Raw genomic sequence first — 16,945 nt, 5'->3', positions numbered from 1 at the left:
GACTGCACGTGAACTGATGGAGGCTTATCATATAAATAACAAAGGCGAAGATTGTGTTAGCGATACCTCCATTAGGTTGTTTCAAGCGGAAATAGATTTTTTTGATAATTGGTTGCCACGCTAAGCTGATGTGCATTCTTGTTTGCCGCGATCTGCGCATGTTCCTTTTGCCTATATATGCCCACTGGCTGCTATGAATAAACAGTTGAAAGTTACCGCCTGTGCTGTTTATGTGTTTTCTTCCTATGTCCCCGTCTTTTTTGCGGTCAATATGATTTGAAGAGACAACGCGCATGACTCCGTTCACCCTTGTTCGTGGACGGGATGTTGGATGCAATGCTTCCACATGACTTTGACGACACTGATACGGACGCCGCTGTGTTTACGCAACGCGCAGAAGCAGCTCGGCAGCTCGCGCACTTGCGGATCTGCCGGCAGCAATACTACGACGCAGGGTGCTGCGATCTTAACCGCCGAATGGTAATCTATGACGTTGGCGACAAAGTGTGGGTTTGGATACCCATACGGAAACGAGGACTCTCCGAGAAGCTGTTAGGACGATACTTCGGACCGTATCGAGTATTGCGTCGACTCAGTGATGTCACGTACGAGGTCGTCCCCGATAGTCCCATTTTTTTTTTTTATTGCGATGAAGGCTTGCCCTTAAGGCATAATTGTTGGAGCGTATATGTGTATTATATGTGTGCTGTGAGGCCTGTGTTGTGTATGAATTGAAGCAGTGTTTTGTGAAATTTGTTATCATGTATCCAGCGGTCATAGCTGGTTGTCACACTGTAGCGGAGGCCGGCTTGCAGTAGGTGACGCGAGCGTTCCGATCGTAAACCCGTACATGTCCATATTAGGTGGTATGCATCTGATTCCACCACAGGAACGGAGCAGTATGGACACGTAGCACCCAGTGGTAAATGCGACCAGTTCCACCTTGAGACAACAGCCGGTGTAAGGGCCACCCCGGCCCGAAGCCTCCTAAGCACAACTTCCTCCGCCCTAGTAAGGTGAAGGGGGAGGGAGCAGACACACGGTGGGATAAGAGCGCGTGTGTCCTGCCGGAGAACATTTTTACGGGCTCGCAGCGAGTTACGGGGTTGGGGTGGGAGGGGAATAGGTGGAGGATCAGGATTAGGAGGGCAGTGTGCCTGCTGGTCAGCAGCAATGTTGTGAGGGTTCGCTGAATGGCCTTGAATCCAGTGTACCTTGACGCAAATAGCTGTCTTACTATTCATAGTGTGTATTCTCTCGCAGATTTCCATCGCCTTATCGACCTTCTTGAGTTCCTGAATAGCCGCTAAAGAATCCGTGAAGATGTCTAGTTGCTTGATGGTAGGCAGCTTAGATGTCGCATCTTGCATAGCGTCGTGGATGGCTTGAAGTTCCATTACTAGAGCGCTGGCTTCCGTAGATAAATAGCGCTGGTGGCCGCTGATGAAATTATGCGTTGTACTCAGGAATGATGTCCTTCCGCCGTCTGGGAGAATGGCCGCATCCGTATAGACATTGCAGGTGTTAACGCATGATGCATCGACGATGTTGTGTTCGTCAATAGTACCTGTTGTATCGCTGCGTCGTAACTTCGTTGGCTTATTAGTTGTGATGCTGGTGAATTCCCAGGGAGGCATTGGACAGGGCTGATTGTCAATCCGCGAGCCGCGGTGAAAATGAGCATGCAGCGCAGCGACAGCCGGAATAAGTTGCTTTTTTATTTCACGTGCTTTTTCAAGTTGCAAAATTAGCTCTGCAATTGTGTTGAGCTGGCCATGTTCCTGTAGGGCTGGTATCGGAGTGATGCGGGGCAGTGCTGTGATTGTGCGCATAGCATCGCGATTAATCGTCTCCAACTGTGCTAGCTGTGCCAACGTCAGCCGTTGAAATTGTGCTTGATATAAAATTCGTGGCTGCAAGACTGCACGCACCAACCGTCGAGCTACATCAGTACGAGCTCCAGCTGCTTTTGCTGCAATGCGACGAATAAGGTGAAGTGGATAGTCCCATTTGTACGCGGCTCTGCACGCATTGTCCTGAACTTGTGCACGTTGTCCGCATGAAGCCGTATGTGAGTCATTGTCCTGAACTTGTGCACGTTGTCCGCATGAAGCCGTATGTGAGTGAATAACTACGCGAGAGACTTACTTCCGCGAGTGACATTTCTGGTTTACCATTGGGGCGATGCTCTTTTAGGGAGAGACAAGTGACGCACGTATACTACTTAGAAGACAACCACGATGGGGGCATTAACGGACTCCGCCTAGTGGGTGGCTGAGATTGGGGAAGGACGAAGAAGACGTAACTCTGTTCCGTTTGCTTTTGAACAGGTTGTCCTGTTGTTCTTGTACGTCTCTCTGTCTTGTGTCCGTGTTGTACCGCGCAATACGCAGTCAACTGGTATACTAATGATACACACCACTCAACTAGGACACTCTTGTATGAAGCTTTCCCTGGCGGTTCATCTTTCGGGACCTCCTTCTGTAAAACACCTAGTTGGGTGTACTGTATTGTACCGATTAATTCAAATAAATACTTCATATCTGCAAAATACCAGTTCTTCGTCAGGCTATAGATTTTCGCCGTGAGTGTCGCATAGAAGACGAACGTCGCCGCACGTTATGCGTTTGAACGGAGCATCACCGATGTCACCAACCTCACTGTTGGTTGCGCCCCTGCACTTTTGTGCCTTTCAGATGGTAATGGGGGAACATGCACTTAATTGGCTTCTATATGTCTTAAAGAAAGATTACGAAAAACAAATCGAACACTGAGTGTGGCATATTTTGCCTATAGCGAAGTACGATCCGCGCATTCGTTACAAGGTAACGAATGCGCGGATTTATGGAGAGTTGCACTGCCTGTTTGCATTACGTCACCCAATGGTAGAAACGTAGTCTCGAGGAGCAGCGTGCGTGGCTGCCACCTGTGACCATCAGTTCGACCATATGACGCAGAAATATTTTAAACATGGTGTTTCTCTTAACGTTTCCCATGAGGAGCCATTAGCCGAGGTGTGAATGCGTATGCAGTTACATTGATGAGATTATAGCCATCTAAGGCAAATATCTATTTCGCACTGTCGGAAATAAGCAAGGCATTTTGTAATGCCTTTTTTCGCGGTGCTAGGTACTAGCGTACTGCGCAAGTTTTACACGGCAATTTTCAGCCGATATCTGTAGATTCGACACCACTTGAATGCATACGTTTCTGCATCCATCAGTTATCTATGCCTTCTGTCCATCCGTGCCATTACCTGCAATGGATGCACAGTTATCCGTCCGACTTACGTGCGTCCATATGAGATGTATATACATATGTATGCATGTCTGTCTGATCTCTCCGTCCCTCTACGCAACGTGGGAAGCCAAACAACGTTGCTCAAATTCAAGGCAACGGAGCGGTGCACCCACTAGTGGCACCAATAATGACAGCGATGGATACCTACCAGGCTTGGGAACCTCCTCATTGGTGAGGTGAAGACATTTGGTGGTGCGGCGTAGCAGTTGGCCTCGTTCTCCATTGATCCGACCGACGAGATAGCGATGACTGTGTCGGCCTCGAATGTACTGCAGCAGGAGATGACACGCGCACATTGCCGCGTCTTCCCACACGATTGCTGTGCACGTTTGCAAATGGGCCATAAAAGTACACAAGGCGGATGCAAAGCGACCGCTCCTGTACCCACATTAGCTTGTTCATTTTGAGACTGATTACTTGCTGAATATTTATTAGACGTATACCCTTGGGGTCAATCAGAACAATTTCTACCACCTGAATTCAGTCAAAGAGCATCTTGAAGCTGCTACGCAAGTGTTTCTGCATTCATTTCCAGTAGAAGTAAGGCTGTTAACGGAGCATGCATTCTCTTCCGCAGAGTGTCATTGTTGATGTGCACCCGAGACAGTTCCGTCTACTGTCACGTTCTTCCATAAGACAGTCACCTGCACAAGACTCGGGAATGAAAATTTGCCCTTAACCGGCTTCACCGCCTTCACTGTTACCACCTTCACCCCAACTCAGACCAAGCAGAGGTTAGTTGCAATCCAAGCTTAGTTTTATGCTTGCATTATGGCTGGTATAAAATGTTTTATTATACATTGTCGTGGCTAAGACGCTACGACGAGTGAGTAATAGCCAATAAACGATACATGAACAGTTGAGGTGAGACACACAAGCGCTAACTTTCAACGAATGAATATTTGAAAAAGGGCAGGGAATTTATGGCAATGGTTTGACAACAGGCTCGCACAACACACAGCAATAACTTCAAACACTTATGCTGTCTAAAATTGTCCGAGGAAAGGCAGTTTCATTTTCATACAAATAGCAAGCTGACGCATCCCGTGCGCAGTCTGTGAACCATTCCAGCTTCAATTATCTCTGTTGATTCCAACAATGCCACTAGCATTGTGGAAATCTCATCTCAGAATGAATGAATGAAGCATGCGCCACAGGATGAGGCATATGCGTGCGGCAAAAAAGGCCGAAAACTACTCTGCACATTGTGATTGAATGCCAAGATATTCACCTAAGGATATCCGTAGGGAGCGCCCACATTGCAAAAACGTTGAGATTAAAAGAAGATGGAAGGAATAATTAGATTTGAGTATTGGCGAAAGAAAAGTAGGGAACAAATAATCATACGCGCATGCATTTGAAGTCCAGGTAATGGTATACTATAGTGATATAGATTTTAGATAAAAAATAAAGATCGCGATCAGATAAGCTAAAGCCTACATAGCGGTAAATGAAGCAAAAGCTGAATAAATCGAAAAATCTAGAGAAGTCTTTCCCCCACTCCGTTTGAAAAATGCGACAAAATTTATTATCCCTATCATCTATATGGTGCATGATTTAACATTAAAAGACAGGAAGAGGGCGGTATGTAAAAGAAACCTAATGGGATAGATAGCCGATGGACCATTAGAGTTACAGAATGGGTGGCAAGAGAAGTGAAGCCAAGTCATTGAGGGCAGAATACTAGTCGCGGCGATGAAATTGGGAAATTGGCAGGTGCAAGGTTGAAATCGGTTGGCACAAGGAGGACAGGGGTAATTGGAGGTCGCAGAGAGAGGCCTTTGTCCTAAATTGGACATACAATAGGCTGATGGTGGTGATGATTACGATTTCAACGTCGGTAAATCAAATGGCGTTATTCAGGGCCCTATAAAAGGACCATATAAACTTATTGCGAGGCTTATTGTCTGTTCTATGGCTGCCCCACGGTGTCGTGTGCACACACCTGTTCAGCAGCAATGCTAGCGTGTTTGCGCACAATGCTCATGCGAGTGGTAGGAGGTAGAGTGCTTCCCCGTCTCTCCTGCCGGGCTCATTGAGCGGAATGTCGAGGTATGTCCACTTCACTTCGATTATATGCCGCATTTGCATACAAACGCATTGCGCATCATTCACGTCGTTAGGGCGACCTTCTATCTCTCCCTGCGTGGGCTCTGCAAGTGCGGTCGATACCGTGGCGGTATGGTGCCGACGATGGCAAAATGGTGCCTCGGGCCTCGTATGGCGCCTCGAGCCACCAAGTGAGTAGATCGAATGAATATTGTACAGAAGTTGACAAAAAAAAACACATTGATAAATTATACTTTGGCAAATGCAAAAGCGTCACACTATTTCTTATCGTTACCACTCTCATGCCAGTACCGACGCAAAAGGAAACAAAAATATTATTGCAAATTTTTATGCCAGCGCCCCGTGGCCCAATAATATTGGGAACTTCTGCGAAGGGACACGGCTTTTTTTTAATTGAAAAATTAAAAAAAATTGTGGGGTTTTGCGTGCGAAAACCAGATTTTGAGGCACGCTGTAGTGCAGGAATCCGAAAATTTCAACCACCTGGGGTTCCTTAACGTGCACCTACGTCTGAGTACAGGGGCGTTTTCCTCCCCATCCAAATGCGGCTGCCGTGGCCGGGATTCGATCGCGCGACCTTGTGCTCAGCAGCCTAACGCCATAGCCACTGAGCAAGCACGGCGGGTCTTTCTGGGCCTTTATTAGCTTGCGGTCATGTATACAAATCAATAACCTCTACTTTAGGGGGATGGATATCGCATCGAGCGCCCTCAACTGAAGCCTTCGCATGCCCTGAGCCGGAAGCCGGCGATTCGCTTCTTTGCAGACACTTGGATTGTACTGAAGCTCGGCACCTTTTATTATTCAATAAATAAATAAATAAATAAATAAATAAATAAATAAATAAATAAATAAATAAAATTAAATATTTTTTTCCAATGACAGTTGGGTGTCCCTTAGGCGAAAAGCGGCGGTAACACAACTTGAAAATACCTAAAGGCCCACGTACATGGCAGTGGTATTACGATTCATACTTTCAAAAACAAATTTACTGTAATCAAGTAAGAAATGCATTTTAAAAAAATTAAGAACAGGTTGTGCAAATACAACAACGGAACAATAGAACAAATAAAGTCAATATATAAGTACACTCCAGAACAGTTGTACATTATAGTTGAAATATTCAATGTTCACGTGAACGCACATCATAAGATGACGAAAATAAACGTGTTACAAAGAGTAATGAAACACACTTGATCATGTTCAGGATCACGTTCACTCCCCTAAAGCAAAGAGCTCGTGGGAGAAACTAGGGCCATAAATACTTCTCTGTTGAGGCCTGAGCTATCCGTGTAGGTCGGAGAAGGATTTCTGGTGGATATCCACAATTGGTTATCACCGCGCAAACAGAGTCTAGTACGACTTGCGCGAGCTGCGAACACTGACTACGACTTGCACGAGCTGCGAACACTGACGGTTCAGAAAGTTTTTTACCTAAAATGAAACACAAAAAAGAAACAGCGTATACAGGCTGACATTATCTTTAGAGCGCTTGTCAGAGGTAAATAGACTACAAAAAAAAACGAGGATTACCACGACGAAAGAACAGTTACGGTTGAAATATCTTTTGACAAAACGCGCTAGCATAAGTGCAGCGCACGGCATCCTTTTTGGGTAAGCCGCAGAACGACGCCACCCTTCAGCTGGCTTCACCTGCGCCAGCCTCAGAGAGCGAAGCGCCCTCCGTAAGACGTAGACAGCACAGATCAGTGAGAAAGAAGCGCCCTCGCATCAACTCTCGAACCAGGCAGTCGCTTACTTGGAGAAACAAAAGGTGATTTCACAGAATTACACACCATTAGCAACAACGATTATTTATATTGCGATAGGAATTATATGGACACTTGAAGCACGCTGTGGCGTCCATGTCAGAATGCTTTCCCAAATTCAATAGCGCATGCGCGGTTCGTCTGCCGAGTCCTGTACGTCACGTGCTCGGCCGCGGGTGCCAGAAGCGGCACGAGCGACGGGGCAAGAATGTAAGACGTTAAGGCACGCGTTGTCCGCTACATGTGCTTCAGTCTGTCATTCTTCTCGTGGTATCGGGTCAGCTCGTTCTCCAAGTTGAGGCGACAAGGCCGTCGCTGTCCTAATGAGCGCATAATCATCCTTTGGATTTACTAAGCGCGGCACAATCAAATGACAGAGCGGCAAGACAGAAAGTTCGCTTTGGGACAAGTATGCGCGCCTCGTGCTGCTGGCGTTCCTCCATCAAGTCAGCGTTGCGACCGCGACGCACTCTGTTGATGTGTCATTGCGCGCCTGACACACTCGTGTGTAATTTCCGAATGGTAATTGCTTCTTATCCGGCACATAAAATGACGAGCCTTTCTTCGTGAAACATCCTAAGGTACTTAGCCATTACCGTAGACGATTCACGCTTCAGGCAAAATTGATAGTTTTTCACTTGCGCAAGAAATACTACAATTAGAAAAGTATCTCAAGATCCACATTTTCAATGTGGCATAGTGCAACATTATGGGCGTGAAATTTAGAACGGAGTAGCTAGATTTTATTTTTCCCCGAAATAAAGGCCAGCCTTCTTGAATCTGCGTTACACAAAAAAACAAAATATACATTTGCTTCTGTGTCTGTCTTCAGTGGCCATGTTAGGTTTGGCAATCGGTGCGAGATGTTCCATCTCAATGGTTCACGATTGTTATGTTAATCCAACCAATATCTGATGCACGTTCCTTGCAGTAGTGGATTTGACGCAGTAGTATAAAACCGCATTTTGTGAACACAGTTTCTCCTGCTTAGCATAATGCTGTCGAAGCTACATTCACACTACAACAAATTCAGTTCTGTCATAGCGTAAACAGTTTTAAGCATTCATATACTGCCTGGATATCTTGGCTGCATGACTCGGCTGGTTATATGATGGCCACTGAAGAAAACAATGTTGCGTAGGCGTTAGTTTGACGATAAATGTGTTGCATTATGACCTTTCAGATGGGACGAACTCACCCGAGCCATATTCGCCGCACCGTTATGTAATGGCGACACCCCGGAAAATGTATTCGAGCTAGGACGTTTGTTGCGTCGCGATGCCAAAAAGAGACTCACTTGACCACCTCTGCAAATATGTTCTTGTACTGCTTCATAAATCCCGAACCACTGTAGTCGTACGATCCAAATGCAATCACGGTCCTCTTTTCAGGAGCGCTGCCTTGGATTCCCTTGAGTGCCTGTTGCACAAGAGAAAGTCATGGTATCCCACGTTAGCTTTTGAAGAAAGGGTAATGAAGTTTCGGGAGTACTTGTTGTGCATTGCTATTGCATTTAACAAAGAAACAGAGTGAAAGGGAAAAGAGAAAGATATCGGGGATGCTGAGTCATGCCATTGCGTCTTTCTACCTTCCTCAGGCGTGGCTAAATAAAAAAAATGGGTTTAATGTGACAAACACTATAAAGAGCGAAAAATAGAAAGATTGAGCGCACACAGTGGGTGAACAGAACTGCCATGCATACTATCACTCACAACATTGAATTCCATTAGCGCATGCATTATTTTTGTAGCGACGACTGACGTTTTGACGATACCAAATTTGTTCTCCGAATGTTTGGTAATATGTGGCTTTCTTTCTTTCTTTTTTTCCTTTTTTTTGCGCGAGAGCCAGTCGTCGCAAGAAAGTACAGCAACACTCAAACTTACACTGTCGGGATCACCGATCATCCGCGGATTGTTAGAATGGTTGAAAAGCGGTGTTCCGGCTACGTTCTGATGGTTTCTAGTGGCAGCGGCGATGGGATTGCCTCATCAGTTAACTCAATTCAAGCCATCCGATGTAAAGAGACCAGGTTTAAAGAATTTGGTTAAGTGATATGAGATGCGACGTCATTCATAGGCCCTAATATTGCGTTAATCTAAAAAGAGCTCTTTCCCAAGAAAAAAAAAAGAAGTCGTCTGCAATGGCTGCAAAGCGACGGAGAAATGTCCTTTTTGTTTAAATTTGAGTTCCAACACATTGCACTATTAGAAGTGCCATAGCGATAATTTTTGCGCATCTGTCATGGGTGCGTGCTTCACTATCATTATGAATAAATAATTGCGTCCAAAACATATGCCTAATTATTACGGCATCTGCGGATGGTTCTTCGAGGGGTCCAGAGCGCTCCGAAAGGGTGATCTCGTTCGCGTGTTTAAAAAAGGGGTCTCCCGGCTACGTCCTGATGGTTCTTTCCGAACACTTGATTTCCGATGTAAGCGGCGATGAGAGCGGCTTGGGGGTTAACTAATTTCATGCCGACTTCTGTTACTGGGTATGTCCCTCTGCTTATGTGCCGCTCTTCAACAAACCTCTTTCTCTACAACGTGGATTACTGCACATGGTAAGCTAGTTACATGCCGCACTTCGATGTACCACTTTGATGTCAGTTTGGGTCACTAGGCATGTGCTACTGCCTGTGTGCCACTATTCAATGAACCTCTTTAACAACGGGTGCTTCTATCTGTCACAATGTATCGGCCGTTATTCGATAATCCTGTTTTGTGCTAACCTGGTCTACTAGATTTGTGTCGTTTGATGTGCGCCGCTTTTCAATTAACATCTTTGACGCCAACTTGGGTCATTGGGTAGGCGCCACTGGGCACATGCCAATTTTCATGGACAAAAGAAAATTAATTAAAAATCTCGTCTTAATTGATATTCACGCGAACGCCCCTCATGGATTTCGCGGCCGCGCCGCTTGGTGCCACGGCGTGCGCAGAGGGAAACGCACGAGAGGAACCCGGCCGCATCGCGCCTTATAGCATGACGCGCATCGGAGGTTGCAGTGCGGTGGGTCGACACATTGCCTCATTGCTAATCGCATTGACGTCGTCATTACTGGGAGATGCCGGATTTTTTTTTTGAACGAATTAGTCGATGAGTATCGGCGACCGTTACGCAATTCAGCCTGTTCATGTGGATCGTCAGTGGGGGAGCACATTACTCGTAGGTCATCTAGGAAAAGATTGACCTCCACATAGCTAACTTAAGACGTCGGCACACGAGCATTTATAATTATTTGCTTTAGCGCAGGAGTTGTAATTGTCAATTCAAAGGTGGGAAGTAAAAGAAAACGCCCTCCTGCCCCCATTACCTAGCCTGCAGCTATACCTTACAGTGAGTTCTGGTTGACAATCTCAAGACTAACTGCATCGGTACTGAATTTTTTAGGGGAGTCTGTTAGAAAGATGCGCGTTATTTGATGCCTCCATTATTACTCGGCTTCATTCCTGCAGTTGCAGCATGAAATGGACAACTAGAATATATGTTGTAATGCGTAATATGTTATTTAATATCTCAACAAAAGCGAATTAGTGCGCATGAAATGGCAGCCGTCTGCAGTAATCTCTTTGAACAGGAGCGACGGTACAATCGTCTGCAAGCAGTGTTTTTCCCTTCTTTGCATAACAGTAAATGGCGCACAACAACAACACGACGAACAAGAGAGGACACACAAATGCGTTCCTAATGTGCTTTTCCGTGGCGTATACATGTGTGCGCTGCGCCATATGCAATTATGAACCCATACCTATTCACCAAGTATAGAAATATTATGCAGCAGATTTACACAGATCCGTTACTTTATTTATCGCTAGATAGTCACAGTATATGTATAATTATTGTGTGTTTCGTGTATCGTTAGTCGGCACAGTGTCAAGCGTCAATGAAAGAAGTCAGACCCATCCTAAGCAGAGATAAAGTCGCATCGAAAAACTTGCGTAGGCAGCCCTAAAATGGTGCTTAAGGCTTATTTTCTATACAGCATTGTGTCTATGGCCCCACCATGCCTTTCAGAGCGATTTTTTTATTTATTTATTTATTTATTTATTTATTTATTTATTTATTTATTTATTTATTCTTTAAATAAATTTCGCGCTGCCAGGCAAATTAGAAGGCCCTATGCAGGAGCACGTACTGCAAAAGTATGTAATGCGTAGTAGGAAGCACAAAATTAGAGGGTATACAGTATCAAAATATTTCGGAAAAAAGATGAGCATGCAGGCAATTGAGCAAAGGCTACATAGCTGGAGCGTAGCCGGGGGGGGGGGGGGAGTAGGGAGACTTATGGGACTGCAGCCCCCACCCCCGAAATTTTTTCGTGCTCTCATGCGCAGCCGACGAAACAACCAACGGCGCCGGCAATCATTATGAATTTTGTCTAGAATGTCCTTTACACGCTCGACAAGTAAGTTCAGTCCGAAAATTGTGAAATCGGGCTGAATTTCGCAGCAAGGCCCATGCGGCGGTAGTCGCAGAACGCAAGCAGCCCCATCCGAGCCCGAAGTTTCAAGGGCGTTTTGATGGCGTGTGGGCTCGTCCCGGCCTCTCGCGGAGGCCGCGGAATCTACGGAGTGCATGGATTTCAAATGTGAAACTTTGTGGGCATGAAATTCTCATAAAATTATCATGCGCAAGTTGCATTCACATATCCAAAGTCATGCTTTATACTTGCAATTCCGGACATATGTGGGTTTAACGTTTTTATAAACATTTGACGGCAAAGGTGCATTGAATTTTCTAATGTCGTACATCTGACAATACAACGAGACAAGCCAAATCAACACAATATCAAATAAGTTGACAAAGCACGCAGCGAGGTCCGATGAGACAAAGCTCCGTGGTGGTTCACTTTTGCCGTGATGACACAGAAGATAATATCACCATTTATTTTCAACTGCTCCAAAGTATCCATGTCAAGACGCTAAAGCCAGCCAAAGTGAATATGTTCTTATCTATGTTTCTATTTAGTCTTGTATTAGTGAGGACACATTGAGCCTCTTCAATTTGTTTTGTTTTCGTTACCCACGGGCTTCCGGAGCCAGCCAGAGCGCATGTGTTTTTCTCATGTTGTCCTGACCACGGCATGGCGCACTTCGATGGACGTTCGTTTTTCACTGGCAGAGTGGATTTTCGCCTGGCAGAAATTTGTAAGCTTTCTGGCTAGCAGACGACAAAAAGAAACAATTCATTGTCGCTCGCCGCCATTCCTGCGGGTACTCGACGGAATGCAACGCGTTCGCTTGGGCGCAACCTCTCCGGAAAATTCCGGAAACCTCTTCGGTTCACCCCATATTTCATGAAGACCTCGATTATTGGCTTTGTGTGCGCAATGGATGCCCAAGATTTCGAACCATCGCCAGAAGGCGGAGAGGTTCGGCGCCACCTTGACTCATCTAATCCGGTATCACAACCAGGGTAAGAAGTTCCTATCTGCAATTGTGACCGGAGACGAATCTTGGTGCCACTACCACGAGCCTGAAACACGACGGCAAAGCTTACATTGGAAACATTTGAATTCACCACTCCCGCCAAAAAGCAAAGACCGTTATTTCTGCCGGAAAAGAGTCGACGTGTTTTTCGAACTTCAAGGGCCATTATTGATCTTATTTGCTAAACCTGGAGAGGCTATCAACCGTTTCCGTTATTGTAAAAACCCCGATCGGCTGCCTGTTGCAGTCAAGAACGAACGAAGTGAACTAGGGTGGTTGCTTGGGCTAGTACGTAATTCATGATAAAATCAACGTACAGCGCGAAGGACGAGGACTGCGAGAGACGGCATACACTGAGCTGACTTCCAATAATTGTTGGAGGTCAACGCAGTGTATGCCGTCTCTCGCAGTCCTTGTCCTTCGCGCTGTACGTCGTTTTTATCAAGAACAAACGAGGTAGAAATCTGAGGACTCTGGTCATCCTGCTCCACAAAAATGCCCGTACCCACGTCACGAATGTGTTTAACACAAAACTGGCAAAGTTGAAGTGGGAGACGCTGCAACATCCTCCATACACCCCAGACCTGTCACCTTGCGACTTCCACATCTTGGCGCATTTGAAAAAAAAAACAGCTCAAGAGAACCAGATTCGTGTCGGACGATGACGTGAAAGTTTAAGTTACAGACATTTTGAAGCAGCAACAAAGCAGTTTTATAAGACGGGAATCACACGTTAGTCGGTGGGACACTCGTTAGTCAGTGGGACAAATGTTTAAATAGACATGGAGACTACTTTTAAATGAGGCACCCCGGTAGCCATATATTCGTATTGGATCACTTTCGTTTGACTCGCCCTCGTATATCCTGCAGAACTACTGCTTTCTATATGTGGTCTCTGTTGCGACTATAATTTAGGTGCAATTACATTACACGACCGGTGAAAAATGCTCCTCCTCAATACATTGTAACACAGGACAGCGTCATTGAGATTTCTCCCTGGCCGTTGCATATGTGCGAAAATGTTAACAAGGTTCATCGGTGACAAAGTTTGATTAAAATATTTGTCCTCAACCTGTTCATAACATGGCCTTTACATTTTTCATATGAATGGCATGCACTGCATTGTAGGTTTCAAACTGACATATTTGTAAAGTTTGTGTGATATTTTTTTTTACTTATTAAATAGACAGAAGACATGTAGGGATTGATATCAATTACTTCGGGCGCAATTTCTGAGACATACGAGTATGTTCTTTTACGAAACAATATGCATTTTACTTGTCTTGACAGTGCGTAGCGCTTAAGAACTTATTTTCAGCATCCTTGGCAATGACAATACAGTTATTATTAATGTATTTGGTCCCTAGAAAAATTCTACGACGAGGAGGTCGAGCTATAAGGTGAGCCGCCCCCCAACCCCTTCCCGCCAAACCAAATTTCTGGCTACGCCACTGCTACATAGGATATCGAAATTAGAAATGGCAAACAATTCAAAAGTCCAAGCAGAAAGAACGGCATTGTACAAACGCCATGGCAAGTATAACAACGACGGCAAGTAGAAATCTTTCTTACAAAGGAGCACAAAGCACTAAAATCACAAATAGCGCATAGGCCTAGCACACATGCAAGTCTACGATGTTTATCAATATCGTACACTATCTGGTATTCCGCGAATTCTTCGAGAAACAGTTTCGCTCATAGGTTTGCCAGTACATCAAAAAATGAAGATGTCATTGGACTTTCGAGTGCAGTATCAGGAGGTGCATTCCATTAAAAAATGGATCATAGGAAAAAAGATTGTTTTAAAAAAGTATTTTCGATCAAATCGAAGTGAGAATAACATAAATAATTGCAGGGCGCTTCCTCGCGCTTTTGTCAAGTGACTGGCGTCTTCACGTGCGCTGTTAATACACTAAGTGCAAGTTTTGATCTTAAAATCACGTTGCGGCCTAATGTATGGGTCCTCGCACTTACTGCTATAACTGACTTCAGGGACTGCAGAACTCGCCGAAGTTCGTTGGGCTTCCTGATTATATTCAGTAAGCCGTAGCTCTGTATCTTTTTCAGTGCCAGCCTATGGAGGTCGTTCCGTGCACGAAATATCCGCTTCACTGTGATGTACCTGCAGTGAAGTAGAAACCGCACGTGAGATAAGTTAGAGCTTTCTACAAAGGTGTAAAGCATTGGCCAGCTTTCTTATCCAGCTGTCACTATTGTCTGTACTTCATTTCACTATTCCACATTGCGAAGCAAAATGCTGTACGTGTAATTTTCCTTGACTGGGGCTTTTTTCTGTTTTTATTGTGCCATGGTTATCACCAATGTCCAACGCTGCAGATACTAATTGGTCATGATGGAGTTAACATTCGTTTGAGCGCTATCTTTCGATGAAGGAGCAACAGTCAATCGTTTTGAACGCAGCTGCCTAGTTCCTCAAAATAATTTCTGCACAAAACGTAACCATTCGCCCTTCCCTGAGATGGTCAGGGTCTCTGGTCAAGTCAGAAATTTTCAATTGAATGATTAATTCTACTCTAGAGCCAGAAGCCCTGTATTCACTATCAACTAGGTTTCGAACGTCTAATAGGTATGGTCGATATCTGCGGCATGTTGAGAAATTACGTCGCCATTTTCAATAGCTCCCCTACACGCTTTCCCAAACCAATGACAATAGGGAAAAAATGCATGCTTTACTACAGTTTACCTGACTGTTGAACATCAAAGCGCAATTCAGAACTCAGTTGACTAAAGCAGCGCTCATCGCGTATTCGTATCAAATTTCGACAATTATCGCGTGCACATCTAGCATCTCTTACGTAGAATTCGTCTACCCCGCTGCTCCAAGAGCAGCAATACCGCACTTCTAACAGTAGCGCGAAAGCTCTCCAAAATGCACTTACAAGTGTCAAAGCGCTTTAACACTTTCAACTGCCGGCGCTACGTTAGTTATTGAAGTGAAAGAGCTCCAGAGTGCGCTACAGTGGTAATCGCTACACTTGGCTTTAAATATAGGATGCGGCAGTTTCATTTCACGCTGAGCGATAACCGCGCGTATAGTATTTGTTGCCGAAGTGGATGCTGTGGTACACCAGCTGGAATTCGCAGACATTCAGGTCACGATAACAGCGCGTACATCTCCCTGTGTGAGAGGTATATGCCAAGGCCGGGCGACAACTCGCTGAAGGTGCCTTAAAAAATGCGCTCACTGCAACCTTGGGCTTCTCACCTGTAGTCCAAAGCAAAGCCCGAATTGACCTTCTTATATTTCATGGTTTTCACTTGGAATAGCTCCCAGCTGGCCTGCTCTAATGAGGCTACTATCTTCCTGTCCACGATGACAACGTCGACATAGAACAGGTATTTGCAGATGCCATCGGGTGGGTACATGCTCGTCGTGACGGCAGAGTGACCCACGGTGCACATAATTTCCTTTACTGCAATGAGATCGAAACGTTTATTACGATCATACACTAAACGACTTCTAACCCGAAAACATTTCTCCCCTCTGATGCAGGCTTTTGAGCTCAGAGATTTTAGCGAAAAAGATACTAAACTAAAATAATGGTTCGATGTTTAATGGAGTGGTAAATTAAGCTAATGATACACGCCAGTGCGCCAGCGCAAGCAGGTTGCGTGTCTCAGAACGCCAGAGATGGCGTGGAAAATCAAGATGGAGGGGCGAAACTATTTTGCGATGCTCACATAACATCCCGGTGACGTCATAAATATGAGCTTTGTCAGGCTATTTAAGCCCCCGTCATTAATGAAATATAATACAGTCTAAGAAAATGGTGTCCATGGTAACTTTCCGGATGCCCCAATTTTGTTAAGAAATCTGCCTAATACTCCATGCAGGCACGTCCACAGGGTTTTTTTTTTCGGGGAAGGGGGGGTAGGTGGCCGAACCCAAGCTAACTTTTCCAATCAAATGAGGGGGAGTGTACCTTTACTAGTACAAATTTGAATAATGCCCACCATTTCCCATAAACACGCGTTAAGCCGCAAAAGAGAATTAAAATAGCGTGTATCTCACAGGTACGCCTGTGAGATACACCTCTTCTTTACTTGGCAAACAAATAACCACACCAAATGGACTTGCACATGAAAGATGCGCAGGCAGAACCTTGCCAAGAACAATTTAACAAGCGAAAGTGCAAAATAAAGATTTCTAGTAACGTTTTTTGTATTAGCTCTGGAAGAATTGTAGAGAAATTTATATTTGCGGAACAATCACAGTTCTTTTAGATCCATCGTTTACTGCTCTACCAAGTAGCAAAACCGACTCGTGTTGTTATTGGGAAGTTGCGTAACGATGCGTGGTCACCAGTCCCGTACAACCGCGTAGAGTGCAGGACGCTGCGGTTATAGACGTAC

The 16,945-nt window shown here is 45.1% G+C and overlaps 1 protein-coding gene across 1 annotated transcript in view; it reads right to left on the bottom strand.

Moving 5' to 3' along the window:
• The window catches only part of LOC135918261 (uncharacterized), a 103,279-nt gene that overhangs the window by 50,399 nt on the left and 35,935 nt on the right, over positions 1-16,945 (bottom strand). The window contains exons 5-8 of the mRNA XM_065451929.2: positions 15,798-16,005; positions 14,546-14,693; positions 8,437-8,558; positions 3,449-3,569 (exon numbers count right to left, since the gene is read on the bottom strand). Of these exons, the coding sequence (XP_065308001.2) occupies positions 3,449-3,569; positions 8,437-8,558; positions 14,546-14,693; positions 15,798-16,005 (599 nt within the window). The remainder of the gene's footprint in view (positions 1-3,448; positions 3,570-8,436; positions 8,559-14,545; positions 14,694-15,797; positions 16,006-16,945) is intronic.

Source organism: Dermacentor albipictus, chromosome 2, assembly GCF_038994185.2.
Source record: "Dermacentor albipictus isolate Rhodes 1998 colony chromosome 2, USDA_Dalb.pri_finalv2, whole genome shotgun sequence".
NCBI classification, from domain to species: Eukaryota; Metazoa; Arthropoda; class Arachnida; order Ixodida; family Ixodidae; genus Dermacentor; species Dermacentor albipictus.
The sequence above is the reverse complement of the archived record's forward strand: the minus strand, read 5'-3'. Positions and strand labels throughout refer to the sequence as shown.